The sequence below is a fragment of the Astyanax mexicanus genome, chromosome 17 (assembly GCF_023375975.1).
Source record: "Astyanax mexicanus isolate ESR-SI-001 chromosome 17, AstMex3_surface, whole genome shotgun sequence".
NCBI classification, from domain to species: domain Eukaryota; kingdom Metazoa; phylum Chordata; class Actinopteri; order Characiformes; family Acestrorhamphidae; genus Astyanax; species Astyanax mexicanus.
Genome location: NC_064424.1, coordinates 36,112,410 through 36,140,201, shown reverse-complemented (window position 1 = coordinate 36,140,201; position 27,792 = coordinate 36,112,410). Strand labels below are relative to the sequence as shown.

Genomic DNA, 27,792 nt, shown 5'->3' with positions numbered 1-27,792 from the left:
TGCATGTAATTACTTATTTGTTTAAATTGTTAATTATCATTAATAATTCATGACTTTTAAAACTTTTTATTGTATCCAATAAAAGCTTAAAAGGGTGAAACTATAAAATTATATGTAAAATTATCTATAAAAAGATCTGAAAGAGGGTGAAACTGGACCTTTGACCTGGAAACTTTACAGCTGTTACTTATATTTCAACATAACAGGAGGGTCAAAAATAACTGGATCACATATTTATAATTAAAATCTACTCTACTTTACCTTTACACATAACCCCAATCTTACCTTTATCATCAAAATCTTCATTTTTTATTTTTTAACTGATCAAATTTTAAACTCTTAATTTACTGGGCTATTTAACTATATTTTATTAATGTAGTTAAACATAAATAACAATGCAATGTCAAATCCTGATCCACCCAGAGCTATTTCTGCAATCAGAAATGAAGAGATTTGGTTTATTTAAGATTTTTTATTATTTATTATTATTGACTGGCAAAAATATTCACAGCTAAATAGGGTGCATGGTTCGTTAAAAGAGTTGCGCTCCTTTTTTTTCCTTTACAATATTTTTGTTAATTTGAAAGACAATGAGTAAGGGCAGGGGGGCTAATTAGCATGGTTCAAAGCTATCCTTGCATAGCACAAAGCTCACTACATTAATGCAAATTATGCCTCTAATGTGCAAAATGCATAACAATAGGTTGGTACAAACAATATTTATTATCTTTAGAACAAGTATCATTATGGAGTATTTATATATGCAGTGTATTATATATATATATATATATATATATATATATATATATATATATATATATATATATATATATATATTCTCATACAGACCACCTTTAGTTCTTTAGGCATGGTAAACAACAATAACATCCATAATGGAAATGTCTCTCTCTCTCTTTCTCACTCTCTCTCTTCTTCTTTTTACATATATATATATATTTTTTTATATACTGTATATTCATATAAAGCATTTCGCAATCCTACAAATCCCAGAGTGCATTTCATCGCCAGTTACAAGTCCTGCCCCTTTTCCCATTTAATGCATGAATGCTTAAAAATAATTTAGCAATGTTTACAGAAAGTTATAAAATGGGTTAGAGTGACATATAAAGGGAAAATCCACCAATTGTATAAAATATCCTCCATAATTTATTGTTTAAAAGTAACTCATTTAGAGTCATTCAGAGTGGGGTTTGAAAATTAACTCATTTAGAATGTGACTTTATTTATTTTCCAACTTCAATTATAATATTATGTCAGTAGCATAAAAATGATTGATTTATCATCAATTACTGGGAAGATCTATCTATCTATCTATATATATATATATATATATATATATATATATATATATATATATATATATATATAGGAAGGCCTATTCTGAAATTCCCTTTGTGTCATTTTTTTAGACAACTCTAAATAACTCCTCAAAAACATTCTAAAGTGGCACACAGAACCCATTTCAATATTTCAAATAATGTATAATAGCATATCATCACTGCTGTGCAAAAACATTGTATCTAACTTTACAGGAGAGGGGAAATATTTAGTCATATTTGAGCATTTCTATTGGTCATAAAATTCTGATACAATGTAAAAACAGGGTAGCTTAAAATTATGCAAAAAAAAAAGTGGAAAATGTCAAAGATTAAGATACAAAGTTTGTTCATTACAGTGATGATATATTTAATATATATATATATATATATATATATATATATATATATATATATATATATATATATATATATATCAATTTACTATGTAGAAATTAGCTACTCTCCACCTCTCAGAGCGCAATATATACTGAGAGCGCAATAAAATATACTGATGAAAAATAATAAAATAATTAAAATGCTGGACACGAAGCTACTGCATAAACTGACCCCAAACAGAATTACCATAGTCTTTAAAGTTCTGATCGTGAAAAAGCCCTTACTATTCGGATATTGCTACATTAAAGTAATCTGAATAAAGTGTGACAACATCTGTGTTTTTCTCGCACAAAAACAAGAACAGTGTAACCCCGCCCCCCCAAAAAATAAGAGCTTTTACATGTTTGTTTTCAGGTGCTTGCTGAATAGGGACTAACATCATGCTACAGAAAGAAATAACAGATTCGCCACTATGGTACAGCCTGTAAAACGCTGCGCTAGTCTGCGCTAGCACGCGCTAGTCTGTGCGACTAACGACTCGCCAAGCGGAGACTAGCGCGTCCAGATCCGAACAAAACAGGCCTATCTTCTAACGGCATGTGACACAAAAGGCAGTGTAGCTGGTACTTTCTGAGTAATGTTTTAAAAGGTCAACCGGAGACGAGCGACGCACGAAAAAAACCTGAAATTAGAGCGCCACCTAGGAGTAGTACCCTTTCAGCGAGAGTGGAAAAGGCACTGCTCTTTACGTCCGGATCATTCTCTCAAATGCAGCGCTAGCAGCAGAAACGGCAGAACACGGCCTCGTCTTCTTCCTAATCTTACGCGAGTCCCAAACGTGCAACCGAGAAAATAATCTGCGATTTAATAGCGAATATAAAAGAAACGAATAAATGCATTCCGACAAAATATTACAGTTTTACATTCTTTCTCAAGCCCGTCTAGCACAACTTCGAGCGCCCTCACTCGTTTCCTGACTCACTCCTAAACTTAATGGGACTTAATGGGTCACCAATTTGTACGTTATTATTTATTTAAAAAAAATTTAACAGCAAAACTAAAACAAAATCACATGAAAGCTTTTTTTCTTTTTGATTCTGTTCATATGCAAACATCCCTTGTAAAACTCTAAAACTCTATTCGACGTAAACAACAAAGGCTTTCTTCGTCCACTTTCTGAGGTTGTACCTTGTAGTCACATTTATTTAAGTAAGCAAAGCTCAACTCAACATATCGACAACTTTTATTTATTTATTTTTTAATATTTACATCAAAACTAAATAAAGAGTAAGTCTTAAATACGTAATAATCATAATAATAATAATAATAGCGGATGGTTCTACTTCTTTAATATCCATGAATGAATGAAAGAATGAGTTCCTGTCCACTGAGACATGTTTTATTGCTATTGAACCCCTATTTCAATATAAAACATAAGTGGGTTAAGCTCTGATCTACTACAGAGAATGGAAGAACACTCAGCTGTGATTGAAGGTAGCGTCGTTTTTAAATCTATCGCCGGGCGAGAGCCGACCGCTCACGGGAAACAGGAAAAAAAAAATAGCTCAGCCCATGCAAACTCTGTACAGGACGATTAGCGTAACGTAGAACGCAAAACAGTAGTGACGACACGGAGAGAATAGCGACGAAACCAAAAGTAGAAGATCCCCTTTTTCCTTTGTAACTCTACGGTATGTGCGTTTGTAGAACGAACTCTTTGCGCAGGATATATATTTATAGATATATATACTGCTTATATACAAGTATTGGTTCATTTATTTAATAGCATGTTCATGAAGTGAAATAACCATTGTATTTTTTTTAAAAAAGCACATATTTAGCACATATTGCAGATTCAAGAATAGTTTCTTCTTCTTTTTCGTCTTTTTGTTTTCTTTTTTTTAACTAGGAAGATATGATACACAGGAGCAAAGTGGAGACTGTGGGGGAACTCGACCACTACGGACACAGTTCGTTTTTTTTGTTTTACTTGTAAAGAGACATTCAAAAAAAAAAAAAAAAAAAAAAAAAAGAAAGAACAAAGAAAAGTAAGAGAAATAAAGGAGGAGAAAACCAAAGAACGCACAGGGATTAGTGGGGCTGCAGGGCGCCTTGCAGTTTGGGCTTTTTATTCAAGTAGGTGGCCCAGTAGACCAGGTTAAAGGTTCCGAAGAGCAAAGGAAACGCTATTCTGGCGATCCTGTCGATCTTGCTCACGCTGTTGAAGGTCTTCTTCGCCTCTGGTGGTTTGGGCTTGGGCTCCTCCTTCGGTTCGGTGGGCGGAGGCGGAGCGCTTTTGGCGATGGTGGCGAGGCCGGGGTCCCTGGCGATGTTGGGGGCGAAGGAGGGTGCGGTGGCTGCAGTGTAGGTGTTGTTCTTCTTCAGCAGAGACTCCTTCTTCTTCTTTTGCTGTGACAGAGAGTTCATGTTATTTAGTTTTATTTTACTTCGTTTTAAAATTGATTTGACACATACAAAGTCATACTTGCCTTATTACACCAAAGAAATAACAAATAAGAAGTGCAGATGGAATATATACAAATATCAAGTAAAGTTTAAATGCAACTATGAGTATGCTGGGTTTATTCTAATGTTATTTAGAGTTAATTACAGGTAGAAACACTGATCACTGGCTTTATGTTTATTTGGGTTTATTATTCTAAAGTTATATAGAGTTAATTAAAGGTAGACACTCTCACTGACCACTGACTTTGTATTTATTTGGGTTTATTTCAATGTTATATAGAGTTAATTACAGGTAGACACTCTCACTGACCACTGACTTCATGTTAATTTATAAAATATTTTATTGTTAAACAGGACTGTACAAATACACATTTCAATAGACGTCTGCACAGTGAAGATTTCTTATAATACAAATCTATATGAATCTATGGGCAAAGAATCTGGAAAGAATGTGCACTCTTTTTTTTGGTCCTCTATGTTTTCAAAACGTACATCTTTGGTTTCACTAGTTTCACTTTACAGTTTTCCAAATTTGCAATCATTCTACTAAATAATGAAAAAAAAAATACTTAAGTAATGGAGGTCATTAAATAAAAAAAAAATCAGGTGCAGTCGCAAAGACCATCAAAAAACGCTATGATGAAACTGGCTCTGATCAGGACAGCCTCAGGAAAGGAAGACCAAGTGTTACCTCTGATGCACAGGATAACTAAATCAGAGTTACCAGCCTCAAAATTTAAATACACTGCATAAAAAGGTCGTACCTTCTCGGGCACTACGCTTTTCCCGTCCCAGGCATAGCCCCTTTTCGTGAAGTAGTTGACGGTGGCGAACTCGATGAGTGCGGAGAAGACGAAGGCGTAGCAGACGGCGATGAACCAGTCCATAGCTGTAGCGTAGGCCACTTTGGGTAGAGAGTTCCTAGCGCTGATACTGAGGGTGGTCATGGTCAGCACAGTGGTCACTCCTGCAAGCGGGAAACAGAAATTAAATAAACATAAATACAGTAAAACGTGACAAGGAATTCTCATTTTTAACTAAGTATGTCATATCCTGTGAGCCGAGCTGAAGAACAAAGTGTAGTTCCAGATTTCTCCTGGATGCTCCTCAGCCAGCATGTGTATATTATGTTCAGTTCCGTCAGCAGCTCACCTGATTTACCACATTTACCAATTTACCAAACCAGCTGTTGATATGATAAGTAGAAATAACTCTATTAAACTCAGATTAGGAGGAGAGATCGGGAGATGTTTTAAGGAAAACAGGGCTGTTAAAGCACTGCTTTTTGTAAATTTGCTGTTTTTGTATTTATTGTAATGTTTGTGTTTTACTGAGCTAATAAACACTTACTTCACAGATAAGAAACAAACTTTTGCACAGTACTGTATACAACAATACATTACTATTCACAAACAGGCAGTTAAAGTGGATGAGTACACTGTAGTGACACAAATATAGCAGACATTAATAAAGTAAGCAGACCATAACAGAATGTTCCTGATGTTAATAGAACATCCCGTGTTTTCTAAAGTGCAACACTAAGTAGGATTCTTAATCAGTGGCTCGTTATTCAGTTTTTCTGTCTACGTTAAAGGATGCAATGCCTGCAGGTAATTGTTTTGTTTTTGTTGATGCTGTCAAAATGAAACACTTCATGAACGACCAATCACATAACACACTCTAGTTAACTACAAAGTATTAGGGGTCGGATTCACGAAACATCGTAAAATGACAACGTAAAATGATAGAGAGGGGTCCACAGATGCTAAAGCACATAGTGCTCAGAGATCACCAATTTTCAGTACAATCAATTGCTGTAGAGTAGCTATAGGCTGCATGATGAACTATAGTGGTCTTTAGATTAGAAAGCTTCATGAAATGGGTTTTCATGGCTGAGCTGCTGAATACAAGCCTTAAACCACCAATCGCAAAGCAAAGCTTCAGATGTATTGACGTAAACCTAGAGATGGAAAAAGTACTGAAAAATTGTAATTAAGTAAAATTACCTTTACTTTGCTAAAATTCGAATCAAGTAAAAGTAAAAGTACCCATCTAAAAATCTACTCGAGTAAAACCAAATCATAAATAATAAATAAATAAACATAAATAATTTGGACCTTTCAGGCAGTATTTGTTTAGACTCTCCCCATAAAACATGTTCAAGAACAAGTGGCATAGGTTTCTATGATCCATTTTTTTAGTTATGGTCATTAAGGTGACTATAAACTGTATTTTTATAGTTTTACAGTTAATTATTATTGTTTTAACTTGCAATTGCTATGCTTTAACTGCTATTTACATGTTTTTTTAACATCCAAGCAGATATTCCTAATAAAAATGTAAGGAATTTTTATGAAAAACAAGAAAACATACAAAAATTGCAGTGCCGTGAAGAAGCACATATTGATGGGAAAACTTTTTTTTTTATTCAGACAATTATTTTATTTTCCCCCAGTATTTAATTTGTTACTCAGTAACGGGAAGTTTTCCAATGTAGCAAAGTAAATTACTTGTGTCAAAATGTACTTGAGTAAAAGTAAAATTACCTATTTTAAACTACTTTAAAAATTACCAATTACTCATAAAATCTACTCAATTACAGTAATGTGAGTAAATGTAATTAGTTACTTTCCACCTCTGCTGGAGTCTTGCAATCCAATGGGTTTGGCAGTTGCCAGGAAAACAGTACTTGTCTGATTGCGCTGTGCCAAGTGTAAAGTTTGGTAGAGGGAGGATTATGGTGTGGGATTGGGTTTTCAGGAGTTGAGTTTGGCCTCTTTGTTGCAGTCTAAGTAAATCAAAAGGCTTAAGCATACCAAGGGATTATGGACAATTTAACGCTCCCAACTTTGAGAGAACAGTTTGGGGATGGCCGCTTCCTGTTCCAAGAATATTGCACACCAGTGTGCAACACAAGGTCTATAAAGACATGGATGAACGATGGCGTGGAAGAACTTGACTGGCCTGGGTTGAGTCCTGACCTCAACCCAATGGAACACCTTTGGAATTAATTAGCATGGTCAAAAATTTTCATAGACAACCTGCTAAACCCTGTGAAAAGCCTTCCCAGAAGAACTGAAGCTGTAACAGCTGAATAATGTTCCAGTGATGGGAAATAAGAATGCTGTCTATAATCAAAAGCACAACTTTAAGTTTTCTTAAGAAATAAACTAAAAAAGGGTCATTCTTAATTCAAATTCATTATTTTCTTTAAAGCAGCAGTCTGTAACATTTTATTTCAAATCTATTTACTAAAGCAGAAGGGAACAAAATATTCTAAATAATGGTATCAGTGTCCTGGCATGACCATCCCTGCAATGTCTAATATATTCATTCTTATAACTGAGTGATCAAGTAGATTTTTAGATGTATTTGGCCTCTAAATTTTGACAGTATTTCACAAAATAACAAATGGAACAAAGGACATTTTTTTATTTACATTAAACTGCACTTAAAATACTATTCTACATTCTTAGTGCAATTACACATTCTCACCAGAGAGGTCTCTAAATCCTCAAATCTCCAGAACTTACAGACTGACGCTTTAAGTGTCAGTTTTGGAACAAAAAAGCACATCTAAGATTCAATTACTTCTTAATTCACGTTTGTGAATCCAGCCCTTGGTTATAACCATCAACAACTCCACACACGTGTCTTATCTGCTTTGTTCAGGATTGCTCAGTTCTACACTCAGACGATGGAAGCTGATTGAAGCATATGTCCCACATCGCACCTAATCACAACAAGCGCGACTTGTCACCGGATAAAACCCATTAAACCAGTAAAGCGTCAGTTGGCGTCTCTCCGGCAGTCTGTGCATTGAAGTTTAATTAGATGGAGGAAGGCCTGCCAGCGCTGGAGGCCCACCAGATTTCACTCCTTCACTTCCTTCACGGAGAGGAAGCTCGTCTCTGGCAGCTCTCTCGGGAGCCGACACGCTAACGCTGCGCAGCGGAGACCGGCTTTAATGCGCCTTTACGCTAAAAACACAGAATAAAACAGCAGCTAAAACAAATCCGGCACACGGTGATCAATTGCTCCAGAGTTTGAAGCTGAGAGCGGGACGTATCTGGGTTGGCTGAAGTAATTTATGTGCAGCAGAACGATAAGCAGAGCTAATTACCAGGTTACTCATTTTTTACACCTGGCAGCTCAGTCAGACGAAACAGTAAATATACAGCTGGAGAAACTGTGCTACCCCCAGTACGAGCCACATCTCCACACAGATTACTACAGCTGTAGATTAACCGCCTAGAAAAGGTAAAAAAACAAAGATTGGGCAAAAATAAAATAAATCACAGTACTTCAACACACAAAAAAACGAAAAGTATTTAAAAAGAAATAACTAGATATCTTGAAATATTAGATGAGTATTCTAATATTTTTGTTTCTTGACAATTTGGTCAATTTTATGTCATTTTAGCAGGGTGTTGACTTCTAGTGGCAAAACTGTACCTCCTTAAAAGAAAGACTATTTTGTTGGTATTAATATTGATATTTACTATATTAACAATATTCTTTTGTTAGAACAAACACAATAGAACACTAAAAAGTAGCTTTTAATGCCATTGAATAATTCCTCAGTCTTAGAAAACAGGGTTCTATGTATTTCAAAAAAAAAATGCCTATATTTGATTGTATATGTAGAATCATTTCAGCAAAGGACTGATTCTGGATAAGCTCCAGACATACCATTAAAAAGGGAAAGAAGCAGACAAAACAATAGATGGATACAAAAACGATTTAAATAGACATAAAAACATTTAAGAACTCATAAATTTGAAACTACTACTATAGAACTCTAGCTGCTATATACCCCTAAAAACATGTTTTGTTCTTAAGAGTATAATAAAAGTAAAATTCCTCCAATTTACTGCTGTTATTATGTTTTATTATTGTGCTGTTCCCTCGTTTCTTTCTGAACATCTCCTCTCGTGCTCCAGTTGTTGGTTCTCCTGCAGCAGTGCTGGAGTGTTCCTCCTCCAGAGGGTTTATTTACAGAAGTGTTGATGCCTCATTAGGACTGTTACCATTTCAGCTCATGCATATTCAGCGCTGACTCCATGGAGCCTCGTGAAGTGTGAAGAACAATTCCGAGATGTTTGTTGCTTTCTCCACGTCGCGGCTTTCTGGAGCAAGAGCGGCGGAAAGCGTGAAACCGAGCAAATATCCGTCCTCCTCTCGTTCCAGAGAGGGTCATGCTTCTGTAACGATACTGCCGGGCAGGACGAGTACGTCTACAAATGACTTAATCTCCCTGTACAGACTGAATGTAGGGGTGCCCAATTGGATTAAATAAAAAATAATTCAACAATTAAATGTTAAAATGGTTCTTTTCTTGGTTAAAACAAGTTTTCTTCAAGTATAAAGAAACCGGTACCACTTTAAAATAAGACTACCTTTATAAAGGGTTTATAAAGGGTTTATAAAGGGTTTACAATTGCAATCATAAATAATCAGTTATAACACATACGTAGAAAGGACAACAATGACCTGTTGTTTGCCAAATAGTGAACCGACAGCCATCTATATTGTTGCCCTTTCTATGTATGTGTTATAACTGATTATTAATGAGTTACAACCTAATTAGTAACCATTAATAAACTAATTGTAAACCATTTCTAAACCCTTTATAAAGGTAGTCTTATTTAAAAGTGGTACCAAGAGACTTTATGCAGATGACGTATTGGTTTTGAGTCAGTACACTTTGTGAAGAAGCATTATAGTAGAAATATAAAATAAAATACTTATATATAATAGTTATATATAATATAATAGATTTTATAAGAACACATGCTGACCTCAATAAAAGCATTCCGAAGCATTTTTCAATTTTCCAAGGCAATGCAAAACCACATACTGTGGAAGAAGGCTGGTTTATTGAAATATAATATCTGGGATGTATATGAAGTAAAAACCTTAAGTAAAGGTGTGTTAAAGGAGAAGAGTGGATTGAACAGCAGATATAGCAATGATTTCCAGAACGAAGGTGGAGAATAGCATTAAAACGAGTGAAGTTCACCATATCCGTCCCTGCCTCAGTCCTCAGAGGGTCACGCGTCTGTAAAGATGCTGTTGGGCGTGAGCAGTATGGCTCCGAATTACTTAATCTCCCTGTACAGGCCGAGCGGCGGGGGCGTCCGATTGGACTGAATCACGCTGAAAATGCAACTCGCTTTCCATTACCGTCACTCAGCCCATCCCCCCCTGTCCCCCCCTCCCCTGCCTGCTCCGAGAGGCGCCGGCGAGGCAGGACTCCAGCGGAGGAACACGCCCGTTATCTATTTTCTGGCTAAGTCTCTTAGCCGAGGCTGTGAAGTGATTTACTTGGGCTCACTCGGTCTGGCGGCGTGCCTACAGCACATCATCCTCACAGCACCAGGGGACCAAAACAGGGGGGGGTAATGTATTGGATTGAGTCACACAACTAAAACAGAGCAAAATAAAGCCTTCAATCAAGCACGGCCTCACTCTCACTTCTGCTATTTACTGAATATGTGATTTTTACATTGATTTAATTTAATATTTTATATGTTTAGACAACAAAAATAGAGTGGACTGTCCTTAAAACTAGAACCAGGCAATAAGACACACATGATAAAATACAATAAAATACAATAAGCTTATAAATAAAGGCTAACTGGCAAAAACAGCTTCAGTTTGCCAGGGAGTATAAAGATTGGACTCCGGAGGAATGGAAGAAGGTCATGTGGTTTGATGAGCTCAGATTTACCCTGTTCCAGAGTGAACAAATGCTCAGGATAAGAAACAATGATGCACCCATCATGCCTAGTGCCTACTGGGGAAGGGCTATGATCTGGGGTTGCTGTACGGCAGTTGGTCTGCAGGTTTAGGTTCAGCAACAGTATGTGCTGAAAGAGTGAGGTCAGCTGACTACCTGAATATACTGAATATAGACCAGGTTATTCCATCAATGGATTTTTCTTCCCTGATGGCACGGCCATATTCCAAGATGACAATGTCAGGATTCATATAGCTCAGATTATGAAAGTGGATCAAGGGGCATGAGACATGGATTGCCCACCACAGAGTCCAGATCTTTACCCTACTGAAATATTTAGGTATGTGCAGCTCTGATACAACCATTTTAATCATTCAAAAGCTTTAATGAAATGTTTTAAATTGCATATAATTAGTTCTGACACAGTATCTAATATAAATGTTACACTTTCTAAGCAAATCAGACCAGTGAGATCTGAAGACTACTGAAGAGAACAAAACTGCTTTAGTACTAGTAGTACTATGTATTTTAACTGGCAACCACTGCCACGTGTTAGTTAAGTTGTGTAAGTCCCAATTTTTGTGTGTACAGTTCAATAAACTCAAATCTAATCAAATAGTGAATAAGGGTTAAAGATGTTGAGATGGAATATGGGACACTTCCCATCACATATACATCCCTTTCTGTTTCTGAAGGCTTTCAATTTACGAATATAAAACAGTGTTTATCAATCCTGATCCTGCATCCCTGCTCTGCACAATTCAAACAAAGTTTCTGAATTAAAGGAGAAATAAAAAAATAATAATTTTACTTGTTAAATTGTTAATTCAACATTTAATAAGAAATATGTCTTCTTTGTGGTTATTTTATGACATGGTTTATAAAAAAATACTTAAAATGTCACAGAATCTATAGAGAATGTGTTATATTGTAGAAGAAGATTAGGTGCTGTCTTGTCGGTTGTACAAAGTACTTACACCAGGGGTGCCCATAATTGTGGAACACATGATTTCATTTAACAGATTTATTTCTTAATGTGTGATTTTTCTCCCACCAAGACACCTGAATTATTATTATTATTATTTGTTTTGCATTGTTGCCCTATATTATAAAAAAAAAAGAATTGAATTTATGAGAAGCCAAGATACACTTCTTAACCATTGGTGCCAATAATTATGGAGAGCCCTGTATTTAAATTATATATATATATATATTTTTTTTATTAATTATGATAGTAGAACCAATGATGTATGTGCAAGTCTATTGAGACACCTACGCAGTACAACTTTACAATAAAAACAAGCTTTTATGTAATCTTATTTTAAACTTTTGACCCTTAGGGCAAAATGCAGTTCTTGGCTGCTTTAAAGCATCCCTTTCTATTGGTCAGTGTTTTTCTACTTTCACTTATAGCACATCATTTATCTAGATCATGTTCTTTACATATCAAATTATTTCACTAAAACAACTAAAAATGGTTATTTGCCTTTTGAAAACAGTAGAACCCGTATTATCACCATGGACTACATACAAGAGAACAGTTTAACACTCATATATTAATGTAATACTTTAGTAAAAGCAGAGGTTCTATTTTAAATCACAGAATATTTTTAGATTTTTCAACAAGACAATGCAAACCCACATGCTGCCCACATTACAAAGGCATGTCTAAAAAGAAGATATTACAGGTTGTTTAAATGAATGAATTTAACAGCAGAAATAGTCCTGATTTTCAGTTAGAAGGGCTGTCTGGATATATTCAGACATATAGGGCCAATTTCCCAGACCCAGAGCAAGTTCAAGTCTAGACTAAATGGGTTTTTTAATGGGAAAACACCACTGGGTTTGCAATTTAGTACTTAATGAATGTGCACAGCACCAGCTCAGAGTGCACTTTAGGTGATGAATTAAGGTTCTTTTGTAAACCCTAATATAATATGTGAAATATAAATAGCTGAGTGGATTTAACACAATTCTCCATTATTCTCAGATGATGAAGTATTGACAATTATTATCTGTGTCAATTAACAGTTTCTTTGACACTCAACAGGGTACAAAACTAATTACAGATCTGAGGGAGTGCACAGCAATGCAATTAGCTAGCAGGTAAAGGACTGAAGTGAGCAGGAACCCAGGGAGCTGATGTCATTAACAGACAAGAGCTATTATTCAACACCCTATGATAAAAAAAGACACGTTCAGACTGAGTAAACTGTTGTATAAATTAAGAAGCATTAGCTTTAACACCAGTAAACTAATTATTATACTGTAGAGTCTATCAAAAAATAGTTTATACAGTATTTTTTTAAAAGGACAATGCTTGTTCACACACTGCTGCCATCTCAAAAGCTTGCGCTAAAAACACAAAAACTATGCGATGGCCAGCAACATCACGACTGAAAATCTGTGGGAACACTACGTTTCGATCTTAAAATTTGCAGCAACTGTGTGAGAATATTTGAGCTGCATGGGATGAATTATCACAGGACACCATGAGGAACCTCTACAACTCTACAATGTTAAAATGTCTGAAATGTTTCATTACACTTGCTTTACACATTTCTGTAGGTGTAGCTCAATAAATATCACCCACATCAGTCTACATTTTAAATAATTTATTGTTCCTGGTAACTTTTATCTTCTCAATTGCATTACAATCACAGGTAACACTTTTCTTGGATGGTCCATTTTATGGCCTTGTTGATGCTCAACTGACATTCAACTAACATTGAATTGAATGTCCATTAAATTTAACTTAACCCTATGTTGAATGTAAATTATTCAAAATAGAACCTAACCATACACCTAACCCTAACCTTAACCATTAATCAACCATAAAATCAAACCCTACACCTAACCCTTACCCTAACCTTAACCTAAGCTTAAAATCTAAACCTAAACCCAATCCTAAAATATTAATATAAGTGTTTGGATAAGAGTTGAATGTAGGGTTATATTCAATAGAGAATCATTTACTTTCACCTTTTAGTTCATTTGCATTTAATAGACATGTAGTTGAATGTTAGTTGAATGTCAGTTGAGCATCAAAGAGGCCATCAAATGGACCATCCAAGTAAAGTGTTACCCAATCACAACATTTATTTTGGGCAGAACAATTGTTTTGGTGATGATGACTGTATAAACAGCTCACTGTATAAACACCATATATTTTGCAAAACACAATCATCAATTTTATGTCTATGGCGACCTCATATCACTCTGCTATTGTACCACTTTCCTTCACACTTGTCAAATTCAGGCTTGTCAGAAATTGCAGGCCACCGTGACAGGTTTCAGATCCACCCGTTTCACAGCTCGGCCTATCTGTGCCGAGTCTGTCTCTGTGTCGCTAAACTGTCAGAGTGGGATATTTTCAGTACTTTAGTTCCTGCTGTGAAACACTGTCATTTTAAAGAATGTGGCAGAATGAGATTTTTCCAACCAGCAAGGTAGACCAAAACTTTCCAATAGCCTTAAAAAATGTTAAATCATTTAATTTTTAGATCAACTGTGTTGAGTTTTTAGAAAAAAATAGAGAAAAACTAGATATTGATAATGTACTGGGGTAAAGTAATATCTGAATAGAACTTTTAGAACTATTTAAAAGAAGGGTTTACTGATCTGTTGAGGTAAAGTTTACATAACTATTAGTGTGAACAACAGCAGCACAACAGTGTTGGACTATACTGATCTGTTGACACAGGATTGTATATAACTACCGGGATAAAGTTTACAGAACTCTTGATGTAAAGTTTATAAAACTATTGGGATAAAGTTTACAGATCTCTCAATGAAAAATTGATAAAACTAATGGGATAAAGTTTACAGAAATCTTGATATAAAATTAATAAAACTTTAGGCAGTTTACAAAACTCTCAATGTAATGTTTATAAAACTTTTTGGGATGAAGTTTACAGAAATATTGATGTTATATTTACAAAACTATCGGGATAAAGCTGACAGAAAACGTGATGTAAAGTTTATAGAACTGTCAGGGGAAAGTTTACAGAACTCTCAATGTAAAGATTATAAAACTTTTTGGGATGAAGTTTACATAAATCTTGGTGTACAAGTTACAGAACTATTGGAATTAAGCTGACATGTAAAGTTTATAGAACTATTGCAGTGAAGTTTCAGAAACCTTGATGTAAAGTTCACAGAACTCTTTGTGTAAAGTTTATAAAACTACTGTTGTTCTGTTGAGGTAGAGTTTATAGAATTAAGTGGTGAAATATCCAGAACTATTGGGGTGGGGTTTATAAAGAAGTTGAGATAAAGTGTAGAGAACCACGCAGGGAAGTTTACAGAACTTTTGATGTAAAGTTTATAGAACTATTGCAGCAAAGTTTTAGAAACCTTGATGTAAAGATTACACAACTCTTTGTGTAAAGTTTATAGAACTACTGTTATTCTGTTGAGGTAGAGTTTATAGAATTGGGGGTGAAGTTTACTGAACTATTGGGGTGGAGTTTACCAAAAAGTTGAGATAAAGTGTAGAGAACCAGACGGTAGAGTTTGTAGAAATTAAACTACTATTTTTAAAACAGACTTGAGTGAAGTTTACAGAACTATTTGGATGTAATTAACCATTTTATCAAGTTTGCACAGATATTATATGTGTAGAGTTTATAGAACTGTTTGGGGGGGGGTGTTCTGATCTGTTAAGGTACAGTTTACAGAACCAATAATGATACAAAAAAAGTTACATGACGTTTGATAAAGTTTAAAAAAGTTTAGTTGCTTCTATGCAAGTATTCCATTTATTTCAGAGTAGTATATAAATAAGTCTCTCAGATTAGACAAATCTCTTCCCTGCACCAACCCAACATTTAGGAAGTGATGTAAATATAATCTTTAGGCTAATTTATATTCCAGTCACAGACCGCTGGGAGAAGAGGATTTACAAAATAAACCCGAACGTAATATTTATTAATTCACAACACCTTTTATAACCACAGCGTCGAAGCTGAAAGGTTTTCATAATGGACAAATAAACTTCAAATAGGTTTTACACAACAATGATTAAGCGCACAAACATATTCTCTTTAATAGGGACAATGGCTTTGGGATAAACATATTCTGAGTGGGATTTTAAATTGCCTATTTATCCAGTGCACAAACCTCCCCTTTAGAGCCCATTGTCAGAACTCCCTGCCTCAAATGAGAGCCAAGCACTGGGCTGTTTTGGGCTTTGTTCTGTGCAGCTGATTCATTTGAGTCATCTGATTGAACAAAAAGCCGTTAATTTTTACTGACAAAAACTAACAATGAACCGCTCATCCATACAATAGATGCAGATAACAGCATGTAGACAAGACGTGACAGTAAAAGTAGAAGTAGGCAGAAAGTTCTTCATATACTTCATATACTCAGCCAAGCTGTGAGGTAGGGCTGAGTGATATTATTCAAAAATCTTACTGTGAAATATATTTTCATGTAGTCTATTGTTTTGATTATAATACACTAATTTAAACTAAAATAAAAATGCATGCAGTTACTGTACGTCTCAGGCGGATAAAGGTACATCACTGCAGGTGTGGTCTGAATAAACTCTGGGTCTTCCCATAAGAGGGCATGAACATGCCCTATAATTGGAAAGCATCCAATTATAAAGGTTCTCAGAGGCCTCTTTTGGGCAGTGTACCTCTTGGTGAGAGATCACTGACTGCAAAGACTTTTCTTAATGGCACATTCAAATACATTCTGAGAGGGGGCACATCTTTGGACTAAGGCCCCGTCCACACTAATCTGAATATTCTTAAAAACTGAGTTTTTTGTCTCCGTTTTAAAAATAGCTTCGTCCACATGAGCAGTGAGGTATATTTTTTTAGCTTTGTTTTTCAGCTTCTGTTTTGAGTCCTGTGTATGTAGATTTTGCTGAGTGGATGTGTGGGGAGGATGCACCGTTCTAAATTGGGGTATTTAAACTAGTTAAGAGTAAAAAGTTGAAGTAAAAGAGTGAAGAGTAAAGAGAAGAAAACATTAAGAGTATAGAGAAGAAAAAGTGAAGAATAAAAATGAGTAAAAGTGAAGAGTAAAAAAGTGAAATAGTAATGACGTCAGAAGCTCTGGGCTTAGAAAAGTGCTAGGGAAAGAAGAACAAAAAAAGAAGACGAAGAAGAAGAAGAAGAAGAAGAAGAAGAAGATGGAGAAGAAGAAGACTAAGAAGAAGAAGAAGACGAAGAAGAAGATGGAGAAGAAGAAGACGAAGAAGAAGAAGATGGAGAAGAAGAAAACGAACAAGAAGACGAAGAAGAAGATGGAGAAGAAGAAGAAGAAGAAGATGAAGAAGACAAATAATAAGAAGAAGATGGAGAAGAAGAAGAAGAAATAGAAGGAGAAAAAGAGAAGAGTTACCACAGAAAGAGTTATTGTTGAGAAAAAAAAAGAGAAATAAAGAGAATACATAAGCTGAAAATATACCTCAACAGCATTTTCAAAAATATCTCCATCCACAACAAACGCCATACCACTGAAAAACGCTGAAATTAACATGCTTCTCAGCAACAACTCTGGTCCAGAATCTCTGTTCGCAGTTAGATTTGTATTTGTATCAGGAGGATCGGAAAAACTACACATAGCGCATTTTGGTGCCTTCACATTGTTAGGTAATGTGAGAGTAACATTAAAATAAGCTGTAAAGATGTTATTTATCCTTAAGTCGCACAAAGGATAGAAACAATCCTGTCGCTCTTCATGTTTCAGGCATTTTTAAAAATGTACGGATTCATGTGAGAAAACGATGATTGTTTTTAAAAATGGCTAACAATCTATGCTATCCATCAGCCGACCACCATCATCTTTCATCATGAATCTTGGCGTCATGAATGATAAAGCTTAACTGCCACAGACTGGAATCATATTGTTTTTAGTGATCAATCCAGGGATCTGATGGCAGTCAGGTTAGAGTATGGAGGCCTTGTGGTGATCTCTTCAAACTTGCTTTTGCTGTGGTGGACAGGCTGTCACCCCTAGTAGGATTCTCAGGGATGTCTCCCAACACTTTTTTTGTTTTCTCTGCTCACCAGATTTGTCCCCAATCAATCATTTTTGGTACTAGCTGAGACACCAGCTTCGACAACCAATGAGTTTTGGAATCTACAGGCCCAGCTGCAACATCTGTGGGCAGATATGCCACAGGACTCCATAGGGAGCCTGTATGCCTCCATGCCAAATCATATCTCTTTTTGTTCAATTGTACAGTTTTCCCACAATAAACTTCCATTTTCATTATAATATTGTAATCACCTACATATATCATCATTATATTTACACAGATTAAGCTTAATTTTTCCAACAATCAACAATATATTTTGACTAGGAGTGCAAAATATAGGGTTCATTCTCCAACAGAAAAAAAACAAATCTAGTCTTGCCTTCAGGATCAAAAAGTATATTGAACTTGATAAGTTCAATGTGACTGGTTAAAGAAGAACTCTAGTGAGAAATGGACTTGTAGTGTAGTGAAACATGATAACGAGTAGAAACTTTTGTCAAATAGCTCACCTCCGTTAGCCCCAGGCATTCAGATTTACATCACTTTAATTGATGCTCCCAACAGGTTTACAATGCTAGTGATAGGGGCATAGCATGGCCCATGCAAAAAAATAGTTATATTACATCATTAAAAATTTCAAAGTAGCTCCACACTTCATCGGTACAATTCTGAGGGCCCTGACATTTTAACGGAAATGAGTAGAATTTATTTTGCAATCTGTTTTCCTATTGTATCTATCCATTTGAGCTCAGCAAATGACTTATCTTTAATTTCAAGATGGTGCCACCTGGAGGACTACCTCAAGATAGTGTGTGTATAAACTTAATAAACTACCTGCATTTTCAAAGTTCTCAGCGCCTCGTTTTAAGTGTCAGGGCCCTCGAAATTCTACCAGTGGAGTGTGGAGCAAATTTGAGCTTTAGTAGGGGTGTGACGAGACACTAATATCACGAGATGAGACGAGATTTAAAAATACAATTTTAAAGAACACATCAAAAACGAAAAATGGCTTAAAAACTAGAGTTTTATTTGACAAAATCATATAACACAAATTTAACAGATTGGTTTCTCTCAAATATTGATTTTATAAGAAATAGAAATAAGAATAAGAAAAATAAATAAATAAATTTTTCTAGGTCTTATATAGTGCAAACAATAAGTGCAAACCACAAACAGTCATATGAAACTACGTTTGCATACGCCACAAACAGAACGTCCTCCTGCTGTGTTGCCAGATCCCGCTTAAAAAGTCCACACTAAACTATTTTTTTCCCCGCGAGACAGGTTAAAGCTTGACAAGAAATATCTTCACGTTTTAATCTCGTCACACCCCTAGAGCTTAGTAATGGTGTAAACATCAAGATTATTTTCCAAGGGTAACGCTAAACCCCTTTCACTAGTGATGTAAAACTGTTGGGAGCATCGGCTAAATGAATGCTGGAGGCAAACTGAGGTGGGCTATTTAAGAATAGTTCATACTCATTATCATGCTTCACTACACGCAAGTCCATTTCACACTAGATTTCTCCTTTAAAAGCCTAATCAGCAGTGACATGTTTTTGAATTCGATTCTCATGTTTTTGAATTCGAGTAACAACATTCATTATATCTTTATATTCTTTATAACCATTCAAAGCATGGTGCATCTGAATCCTACAGGACGTCTTTTCTCTTTAATTCAGTACTGCAGGACACACCATCATCAGGAAATGGAGAGATGGAGGTAAAGTGAGGACAGAACAGCTCAGGCCGAGCCAAATCCCTCCTCTATGGAGAATGTTACATAATACATCACACTCACACACAAACGCCACAGCGTCACTCTTTAAATATCACAGCATGCTCTTTCAAATTCTGCATTTTTCGCATTCATTTTAAAACATAATCTCAGTTTAGTTTAATTATGGTCTAATTATAGCTAATTGCCTTTAACCATGGCATTAAAACTGTTCCATATGCTGATGATGCATTGTCTGGGCTGGTACGCTGGGACCACTGTGTTCCTTTTATTAATTATTCAGATTGTTTTGAATCAATAGTTCAAAATATATATAAAAATCAATAAATAGGATGTGCTTCTGCCTGGTTGATGTCTGCAGTACAGTGCTATGTTCTATTTTGTGTCATTCTGAACAAAGAAATCTCCATAAAGCATTGAACTATGTTCTCTGGATTGATGGACCTCTCTCCAATACGTTTGGATGGGATAAGTTGGGGATGAGATGGGGTAGTCATAGTTTTCTCCAGACATCCTAGGTTCCCAACACTCTTGAGGTTGGGAACCTAGGTTCCTCTAGGTTCCCTAAACCCTAGAGGTGCCAAACAGAGGTGCCACCACTGTGGTTGTTTTGGGAGGGCATTATTATTACTATTACTGAATATATATTAAATAATCGATCAATGATCAAACTCTTCCAGCAAGCAGGTAGCTCCAGTGCTAATTCCCTGGAGTATTAGCTTTTATTACTTGCTATCTTCTCAGCGTTCTTTAGATCCCACTGTAAAACTTAAAAAGATCTTTAGACACCAAATGCACCAATGCTGGTGGACTTTATTTGAGGTAAAATCTGCTAATTTACTTTTTGTCCCACCAAGTTTGAACTGACAGGGCTTTAAATAGCGAGGCTTGTTTTAAAGTTCATTAATCTGCCTTTTCTTGAGACATCAATTAGAATACTCACCGAACACAGTCCTGGCAGGGACAGACTCTCTGTTTAGCCAGAAGGACACCTGTGACAGGATCACCGTCATGATGCATGGCAGGTACGTCTGGATCACAAAGTAGCCGATCTTCCTCTTTAGGTGAAAGTGTGTCGTCATCACAACGTACTCCCCTGAGGGTAAAAAAAGAGAAAGAGAATTTCTGTTGAGCGGTAGGGTGTGCTGTTTCTTTTTGGCATAGATCGGTAGAGTGTTCCCATTTTTACTGGTATAGAGGGGTGGAGTGTTCCAATTCTTGTTGGGATAGAGGGGTTGGATGTGTCGATTCTTGCTAGGACAGAGGGGTAGGCTAAGCAGATTTTTGTTGGTTAGTGTTCCAATACTTGTTTAGATAGAGAGGTAGGGTTTGACGGTTCTTGTTGGGTTAGAGGGGTGGTGTTTCAATACTTGTTCAGATAGAGAGGTAGAGTTTGACAGTTCTTTTTGGGATAGAGGGCTAGTGTTCTAATACTTGTTTGGATAAAGGGGTAGGGTTTCACGGTTCTTGTTGGGATAGAGGGGTAGTGTTCCAATACTTGTTTAGATAGAGAGGTAGGGTTTGACGGATCTTTTCTTGATAGAGGGGTAGTGTTCCAATACTTGTTTAGATAGAGAGGTAGGGTTTGACGGATCTTTTCTTGATAGAGGGGTAGTGTTCCAATACTTGTTTAGATAGAGAGGTAGGGTTTGAAGGTTATTGTTGGGATAGAGGGGTAGTGTTCCAATACTTGTTCAAAAAGAGGGGTAGGGTTTGATGGTTCTTGCTGGGATAGAGGGGTAGTGTTCCAATATATATAGAGGGGTAGAGTGTTTCAATTCTAGATACAGTGCTCTAATTTAACTAAAGTCCAGCAGTGGGGTGTACTGAACTTTTCCACTCCTCTGTATCAAACCAAACTGGCTAGGTCACCTACAGAGTGTCACTAGTAACTGCTAATGAATCAGTATTCTTAATATTTGTGTATTGTCATAAAGTATCTGCTTCTTAAAGGGTAGTCCCATTTCTTTAGGGGGAGAATTCAACCACTTCCCTATGTAACTTAGTTCAAGGGGTAGGGCACAAATAAGAAATGGGATTGAGCCTCAGAATGGTGGAGAGACATGCCTGTACAGGATCTGCTGTCTAATCAGTATGGGTAACAGGAATCAGACTGTAATCATACAGCAAATCCAGTAGAAAATCAATAGGTTTAATCTGAAAGCAGGAACGTGGGCAGAGGGCCAGATTAACTTAAGCATGTTATTCCTGTACAAAACTGAGCAAATCCAATCAAAAATAACGCTGGAATTGATTGATTGAGGCTCTGGTTCTAAAGACTTAAAATACACTACAGGACTTCTAAAGCGGTATCAGATTATAATCAGACTGGGTGTCTTACAATTTGTCTTAACACTTTTTTATGGCAAATGAAAAAACGTTAACTGCGCACTAAAAGACTAGAGATCATACACCATACGACTCCAACCTGCTGCTGAACCGAACAATACATGATCCAACACACACGCCACACCTTACCTAGAGGACTCAGAGTAAACATGCAGCACAACAGCTAGCAGCTTTTAATTAGCACCACCATGTATGCTGTCCCAAAACTAAACAAATATGACAAATGTGTTATAGCATGTAGGGGGCGCTGGAGGTTAGACACAAAGTGGTACCCATAGGCTATGCTATGTATGAGGCAGATGTTGGCAGCTTCTAATTATTTCCATTAACCTTAAATAGTGCAGCTGTGTGGAACATGGAAAGGTGGAGAGTGAAATAACATACAATAAAAAGCTGCCAAATAAGAAGCTGACTTCAGCTTAGTATAGTTGCAAGTAAATTCATCAAGAATCAGGGTGTTCTGATTCTTGTTGGGATAGAGGGGTAGAGTTTCTTGATTCTTATTGGGATAGAGGGGTAGGGTGTTCTGATTCTTGTTGGGATAGAGGGGTAGGGTGTTCTGATTCTTGTTGGGACAGAGGGGTAGGATGTTCTGATTCTTGTTGGGATAGAGGGGTAGAGTGTACTGATTCTTGTTGGGATAGAGGTGTAGAGGTTCTTGATTCTTGTTGGGATAGAGGGGTAGGGTGTACTGATGTTTGTTGGGATAGAGGGGTAGGGTGTCCTGATGCTTGATGGGATAGAGGGGTAGAGGTTCTTGATTCTTGTTGGAATAGAGGGGTAGGGTGTCCTGATGCTTGATGGGATAGAGGGGTAGAGGTTCTTGATTCTTGTTGGAATAGAGGGGTAGGGTGTCCTGATTCTTGTTGGGATAGAGGGGTAGAGGTTCTTGATTCTTGTTGGGATAGAGGGGTAGGGTGTTTTGATTCTTGCTGGGATAGAGGGTGTACTGATGTTTGTTGGGATAGAGGGGTAGGGTATCCTGATGCTTGATGGGATAGAGGGGAAGAGGTTCTTGATTCTTGTTGGGATCGAGGGGTAGGGTGTTTTGATTCTTGTTGGGATAGAGGGGTAGGGTGTCCTGATGCTTGATGGGATAGAGGGGTAGGGTTTACTGATTCTTGTTGGGGTGGAGGGGTAGGGTGTCCTGATTCTTGTTGGGATAGAGGGGTAGGGTGTACTGATTCTTGTTGGGATAGAGGGGTAGGATGTTCTGATTCTTGTTGGGATAGAGGGGTAGGGTATCCCGATTCTTGTTGGGAAAGAGGGGTAAGGTGCCGTTTCTTGATTGGATAGAGGTGTAGGGTGTCCTGATTCTTGATGGGATCGAGGGGTAGGGTATACTGATTTTTGATGGGATAGAGAGGTAGGGTGTCCTGATTCTTGATGGGATAGAGAGGTAGGGTATACTGATTCTTGTTGGGATAGAGGAGTAGGGTGTCCTGATTCTTGTTGGGATAGAGGGGTAGGGTGTCAATTCTTGATGGGATAGAGAGGTAGGGTGCCAATTTTGTTGGGATAGAGGGGTAAGGTGCCAATTCTTGTTGGGATAGAGGGGTAAGGTGCCAATTCTTGTTGGGATAGAGGGGTAAGGTGCCAATTCTTGTTGGGATAGAGGGGTACGGTGCTTATGTAACTCTGTTTTGTAGTACTTTTAATAAAGGATTGCCAAAGTAACCGCTCGCAAATGAGGTTCTATCAGCTATTATAGAATGATGGTTCTTGATTCAGTGCCGTTTGAGGGATCAGAGATCACTGGTGTTCAGCTTTAGTTTACGCTATTGCCCTCATATTTGGATAAAGAGCTACTTAAAAAACTGACTTAAAATAGAGAGTACTGTGGATTCAGGGATAAGTCATCATTATGATATTATTTTTAAACTTTAAAAATTTTTAAAGATAGGAGATCTTTTGACTAAACTGGAAGTGGAAAGTTGAGTTAACTCAAAACGTGCCCTGTATTTATATTCTGTATCAGTGCATCAGTTGTCACTTTTATAGATTTTGATGAACTGTGCTTTCATGTACTATAGGAAACTGCTCTCAACGCACAGCTACAACCAGTCATCCCTCAGTTTCTCTAATCACTTTCCGTCTACTCCTCTCCCGTTCAATTGATTGGACAGCCTGTTGTTCACAAATTCTCCCACACTGTAATGGACGCCAATTAATTGGGCACCACAACTCTCACCACAAACCGTTTCTGATTGATCCGTAATAAATAGCCTTTCTGGCTTTGGCAGCTACAGACACCACAATCAATACCTACTCATTCAACAGCCATGCAGAATTGATCCTCCACTGTCCAATCAATACATATTGCGAGAAATCAATCCGAGGGCAGGCGCTCGCACTTGAAACGACGCCAACCAGTGGGCTCGTTTAAACACCAGTGTTCTGTGTTCAACCTTCAAAAAGATAGACTGTAAATCCTTTCAGCACTTTCATTAAAACTACTGCTGCTGCTACTCACCACCCTGTCGCTCACGCTCACACACTCGTCTGAGGAGTTGAGGATGAGGTGGGCTGCTGATCATTTAGCATCCTGACCTCACCAACATTTAGCTCTTGTTGCTGAATGCAAATAAATCCTCACAGCAACGATATAAAATCTAGCAGAAAGTCCTCTCTAAAAAGTAGAGTCAGTTACTACAGTTCCTAAAAGTAAAAAAAATCGTTACCTTGACCTTTATTATTTTCTCCAAATAAGTGATCTAAAAGATGATATATTTATTTGGAATTCGGAAGAAATGTTGTCAGTAGTTTATAAAATAAATCAACAAAGTTCATTTTACTCAAACATAAACTTATAAATAGTGAAATCAGAGAAACTGATTTTTTGACATTTTGACTTGGTCTCATTTTTTTCCAGAGCTGTATATGTGTGTATTATATAATGTGATTTTGAGCGAATATTTTATTCATATCTTATTCAACAATAATATGTTGAAAATGGACAAAATTCAGTTTTTAGACGTTCTCAGTGGAATCTAGTCTGAGGTTTGATCATAGAGTAAGATTGTGCAAGACGATGGAAAATGTCAACCTTCGCATTTCTACAATTCTATATTTCTTGTCTTTGTGATTTTTTACTCTGGCTGTCTTATTCTGAGCTATAGATTTTCTGTAAGTGAATCATTTTTTCAGAAGCGGTTCTGATTCAGAAGTTTCTGCGCTGCCGTCACACTCTGCTGAACAGGGTCACTCGCTTGCTGCAGTCTGCTGCCCGTATCAATCGGCCCACAGTCGGAGGAAAAGGAGGAAGAGGGCTGGGGAGGGCTGTGCACATCCACCAGGGAAACGACAGAATCTAGGCCATGTGCTTCTCTGGGTGAACTCACGAACATGCAGCAGTACAGCGAGCGTGTGTGTAACAGTGTGTGTGTGTGTGTAAGAGAGTGTGTGTGTGTGCTGATATTATACTCTCAGAACGAGGGAGTGTATGAGTGTGATGAAAATGGGACGCACCAGTGCTGGACTGAACCACCCCCGAGTCCACCGTCTGTCCCATCAGATCGTACTGGTTCAGACGGGATCCGTCTTCGGCCACCACCACAGACTGAGCCGCGCCACGAGTCCACACGTACACAACCTCGGCCCGCGTGTACGCATCTGATAAACACACACACACACACAAACAAACACACACTGATATTTTTAGCATTCAGGGAGGCTCTTTTATCAGTGCTGGTTGAATAAAACACATCTTTCCTACTGGCTCCCTCCTTTTTTATCATTGATGTGTAGTCATTTCACCTAAATCTACCTTCTTCTTCTGGGGGTCCTGGCTTGTGGTTTGTATTTTACATGCTGGATAGCTGACAGACCTCGTTGTTGTAGGCTGTAAGAGTAAGTTACATTTATTTGGTGTTGCTGTGTGATGGCCTTTTTTCGACAGAGCTTACTCTTGTACAACATGAAATATACTGTTTTTATTATCAAGCCTAAATTTAGATCCTTTTGTCTGGACTGTGGTTCGCAGCATCCTTTACAATTGCTGTTTTGATTCAATCAATCAATCAATCAACCTTTATTTAAACTCGGAGTACATTGAGGGTGGCCCTCATTTACAATGCATCCGAGCATTTACTTAGGGAAGGGACTGACAGAAACAACAACAACAAAAAAGTAGATAGAATAAAATAAGTAATAGAAAAAGCATAAAAACAGCATTTTAATGAGGTATAAGAATAAAAAAAAGAAGATAATAATAAATAATAAATAAAAAAAATATATATATATATTAAGATATAAAACAAATAAGGTAAAAAATAATCATTTAAGGGTAGGAATCATAAAATCATAGGTAAAAAAAGGTAATAGAACTAATAAAAATTTAACTACAGATGAATAAGTAAAAAAAAATAAACACAAAATAGTAAAATATAAACAAGCAATAACTAAAGTAAAATAAAAAGTAAGAAACTAAAAATAAATAAGACGCTAAAAAAACAACAAGAAATAATAATAATAATAAATAAAAAAATAATAAATAAGGAAACTTAAAACATACCAAAGATCATAAAAAAAATAAAATAAAATGAGCTAAAACAGTGGCAGCCTGTCTGAAGGTGGTTAGAAACTAGGAGTTTAAAATGATTCAGTGAATTCCAGCTCGCTGGTGCACTGTGGCTAAAAGCAGATTTTCCCAGTTCAGTTAAAACTCTTGGTACCTGAAGGGTGATCCAATCACTGGAGCGAGTTAAATTAGCTTCTTAAAGGTTTTTTGGCACTTGGCTTGGCTTCACTCATTTTACCCAGGGTAAGATATAGTTAAGTGGTTCACTGTGGACCTCTGCCTCACTCTACCTCCAGCCTCGATATGTCACATGACCGCACACAATACATATCACAATAACATAAAAAATATGCTTTATCACTCAGCCCTACACAGACTCACTCTACCAAGTGAGCGAGTGTGCTGTGCTCTTTATTACGCAGTGCTGTAGAGAGAGTACCCGAGCGTACAGTGAAGTCATAAAGCTGATCCGGTGTGTCGGGACGCTCTGCTGCAGTGCTGCGGCAGAGGCGCTCCACACACTGAAATATTTAAAGCTACGCTGTTGAGCTTCCAGTCGCCAGGCTTATTTTCTCCTCACAGAGGGGGCGTGTCTTTTTTTTAACGTCCTCCTGAGCAGACGCAGCTGTGCTGTCTTCTCCAGGATGGTGTGAGGTCAGGAGAAAAACACACTCAGGCGGGGTTCGGGAGTGAGTGATGGAGACAGAGAGAGAGAAATACTGAGATACAGAGAGAGACACAGAGAGATACACAGACATAGATACATAGAGAAGATAAAGAGATACACAGAGATATAGAGAGAGATACAGAGAGAGAGATGTAGAGAGACATACAGAGACTTAGACACAGAGAGAAAGATAAAGAGATAGAGAGAGAGAGATAGAGAGAGAAATACTGAGATACAGAGAGAGACACAGAGAGAGGTAGAGAAATACACAGACATAGAAACAGAGAGAAGAATAAAGAGACACAGAGATATAGAGAGAAATACAGAGAGTGAGAGGTAGAGAGACATACAGAAACGTAGACACAGAAAGAAAGATAAAGAGATACAGAGAGGGAGAAAAATAAAGAGAGAGAAAGACAAAAAAAGAGGTGGAGAGATATACAGAGACAGAAAGATAGATGGAGCTACACAGAGCTTTAGAAAGAGATATGAAGAGTGAGAAAGAGAGAGAAAGAGAGAGAGAGAGAGAGAGAGAGAGAAATGAACACCTAAGAAGAGAGCTCTTTTTTTAACTGAGCGTTTCGGATGTGATTGAATTGGATGAGGAGCTCCAGTGGAGGGGGTCGATGTGTGGTGGA

The 27,792-nt window shown here is 37.1% G+C and overlaps 1 protein-coding gene across 2 annotated transcripts in view; it reads right to left on the bottom strand.

The window, feature by feature from the left end:
* Positions 1-1,397: 1,397 nt before the first annotated feature.
* Positions 1,398-27,792, bottom strand: part of gabra1 (gamma-aminobutyric acid type A receptor subunit alpha1) — a 61,793-nt gene continuing 35,398 nt past the window's right edge. For both annotated transcript variants that reach the window (XM_022676367.2, XM_022676368.2), the window contains exons 7-10: positions 25,437-25,580; positions 20,563-20,715; positions 4,907-5,109; positions 1,398-4,085 (exon numbers count right to left, since the gene is read on the bottom strand). In XM_022676367.2, coding sequence (XP_022532088.1) covers positions 3,768-4,085; positions 4,907-5,109; positions 20,563-20,715; positions 25,437-25,580 — 818 coding nt within the window. In that variant the 3' untranslated portion in view covers positions 1,398-3,767. The remainder of the gene's footprint in view (positions 4,086-4,906; positions 5,110-20,562; positions 20,716-25,436; positions 25,581-27,792) is intronic.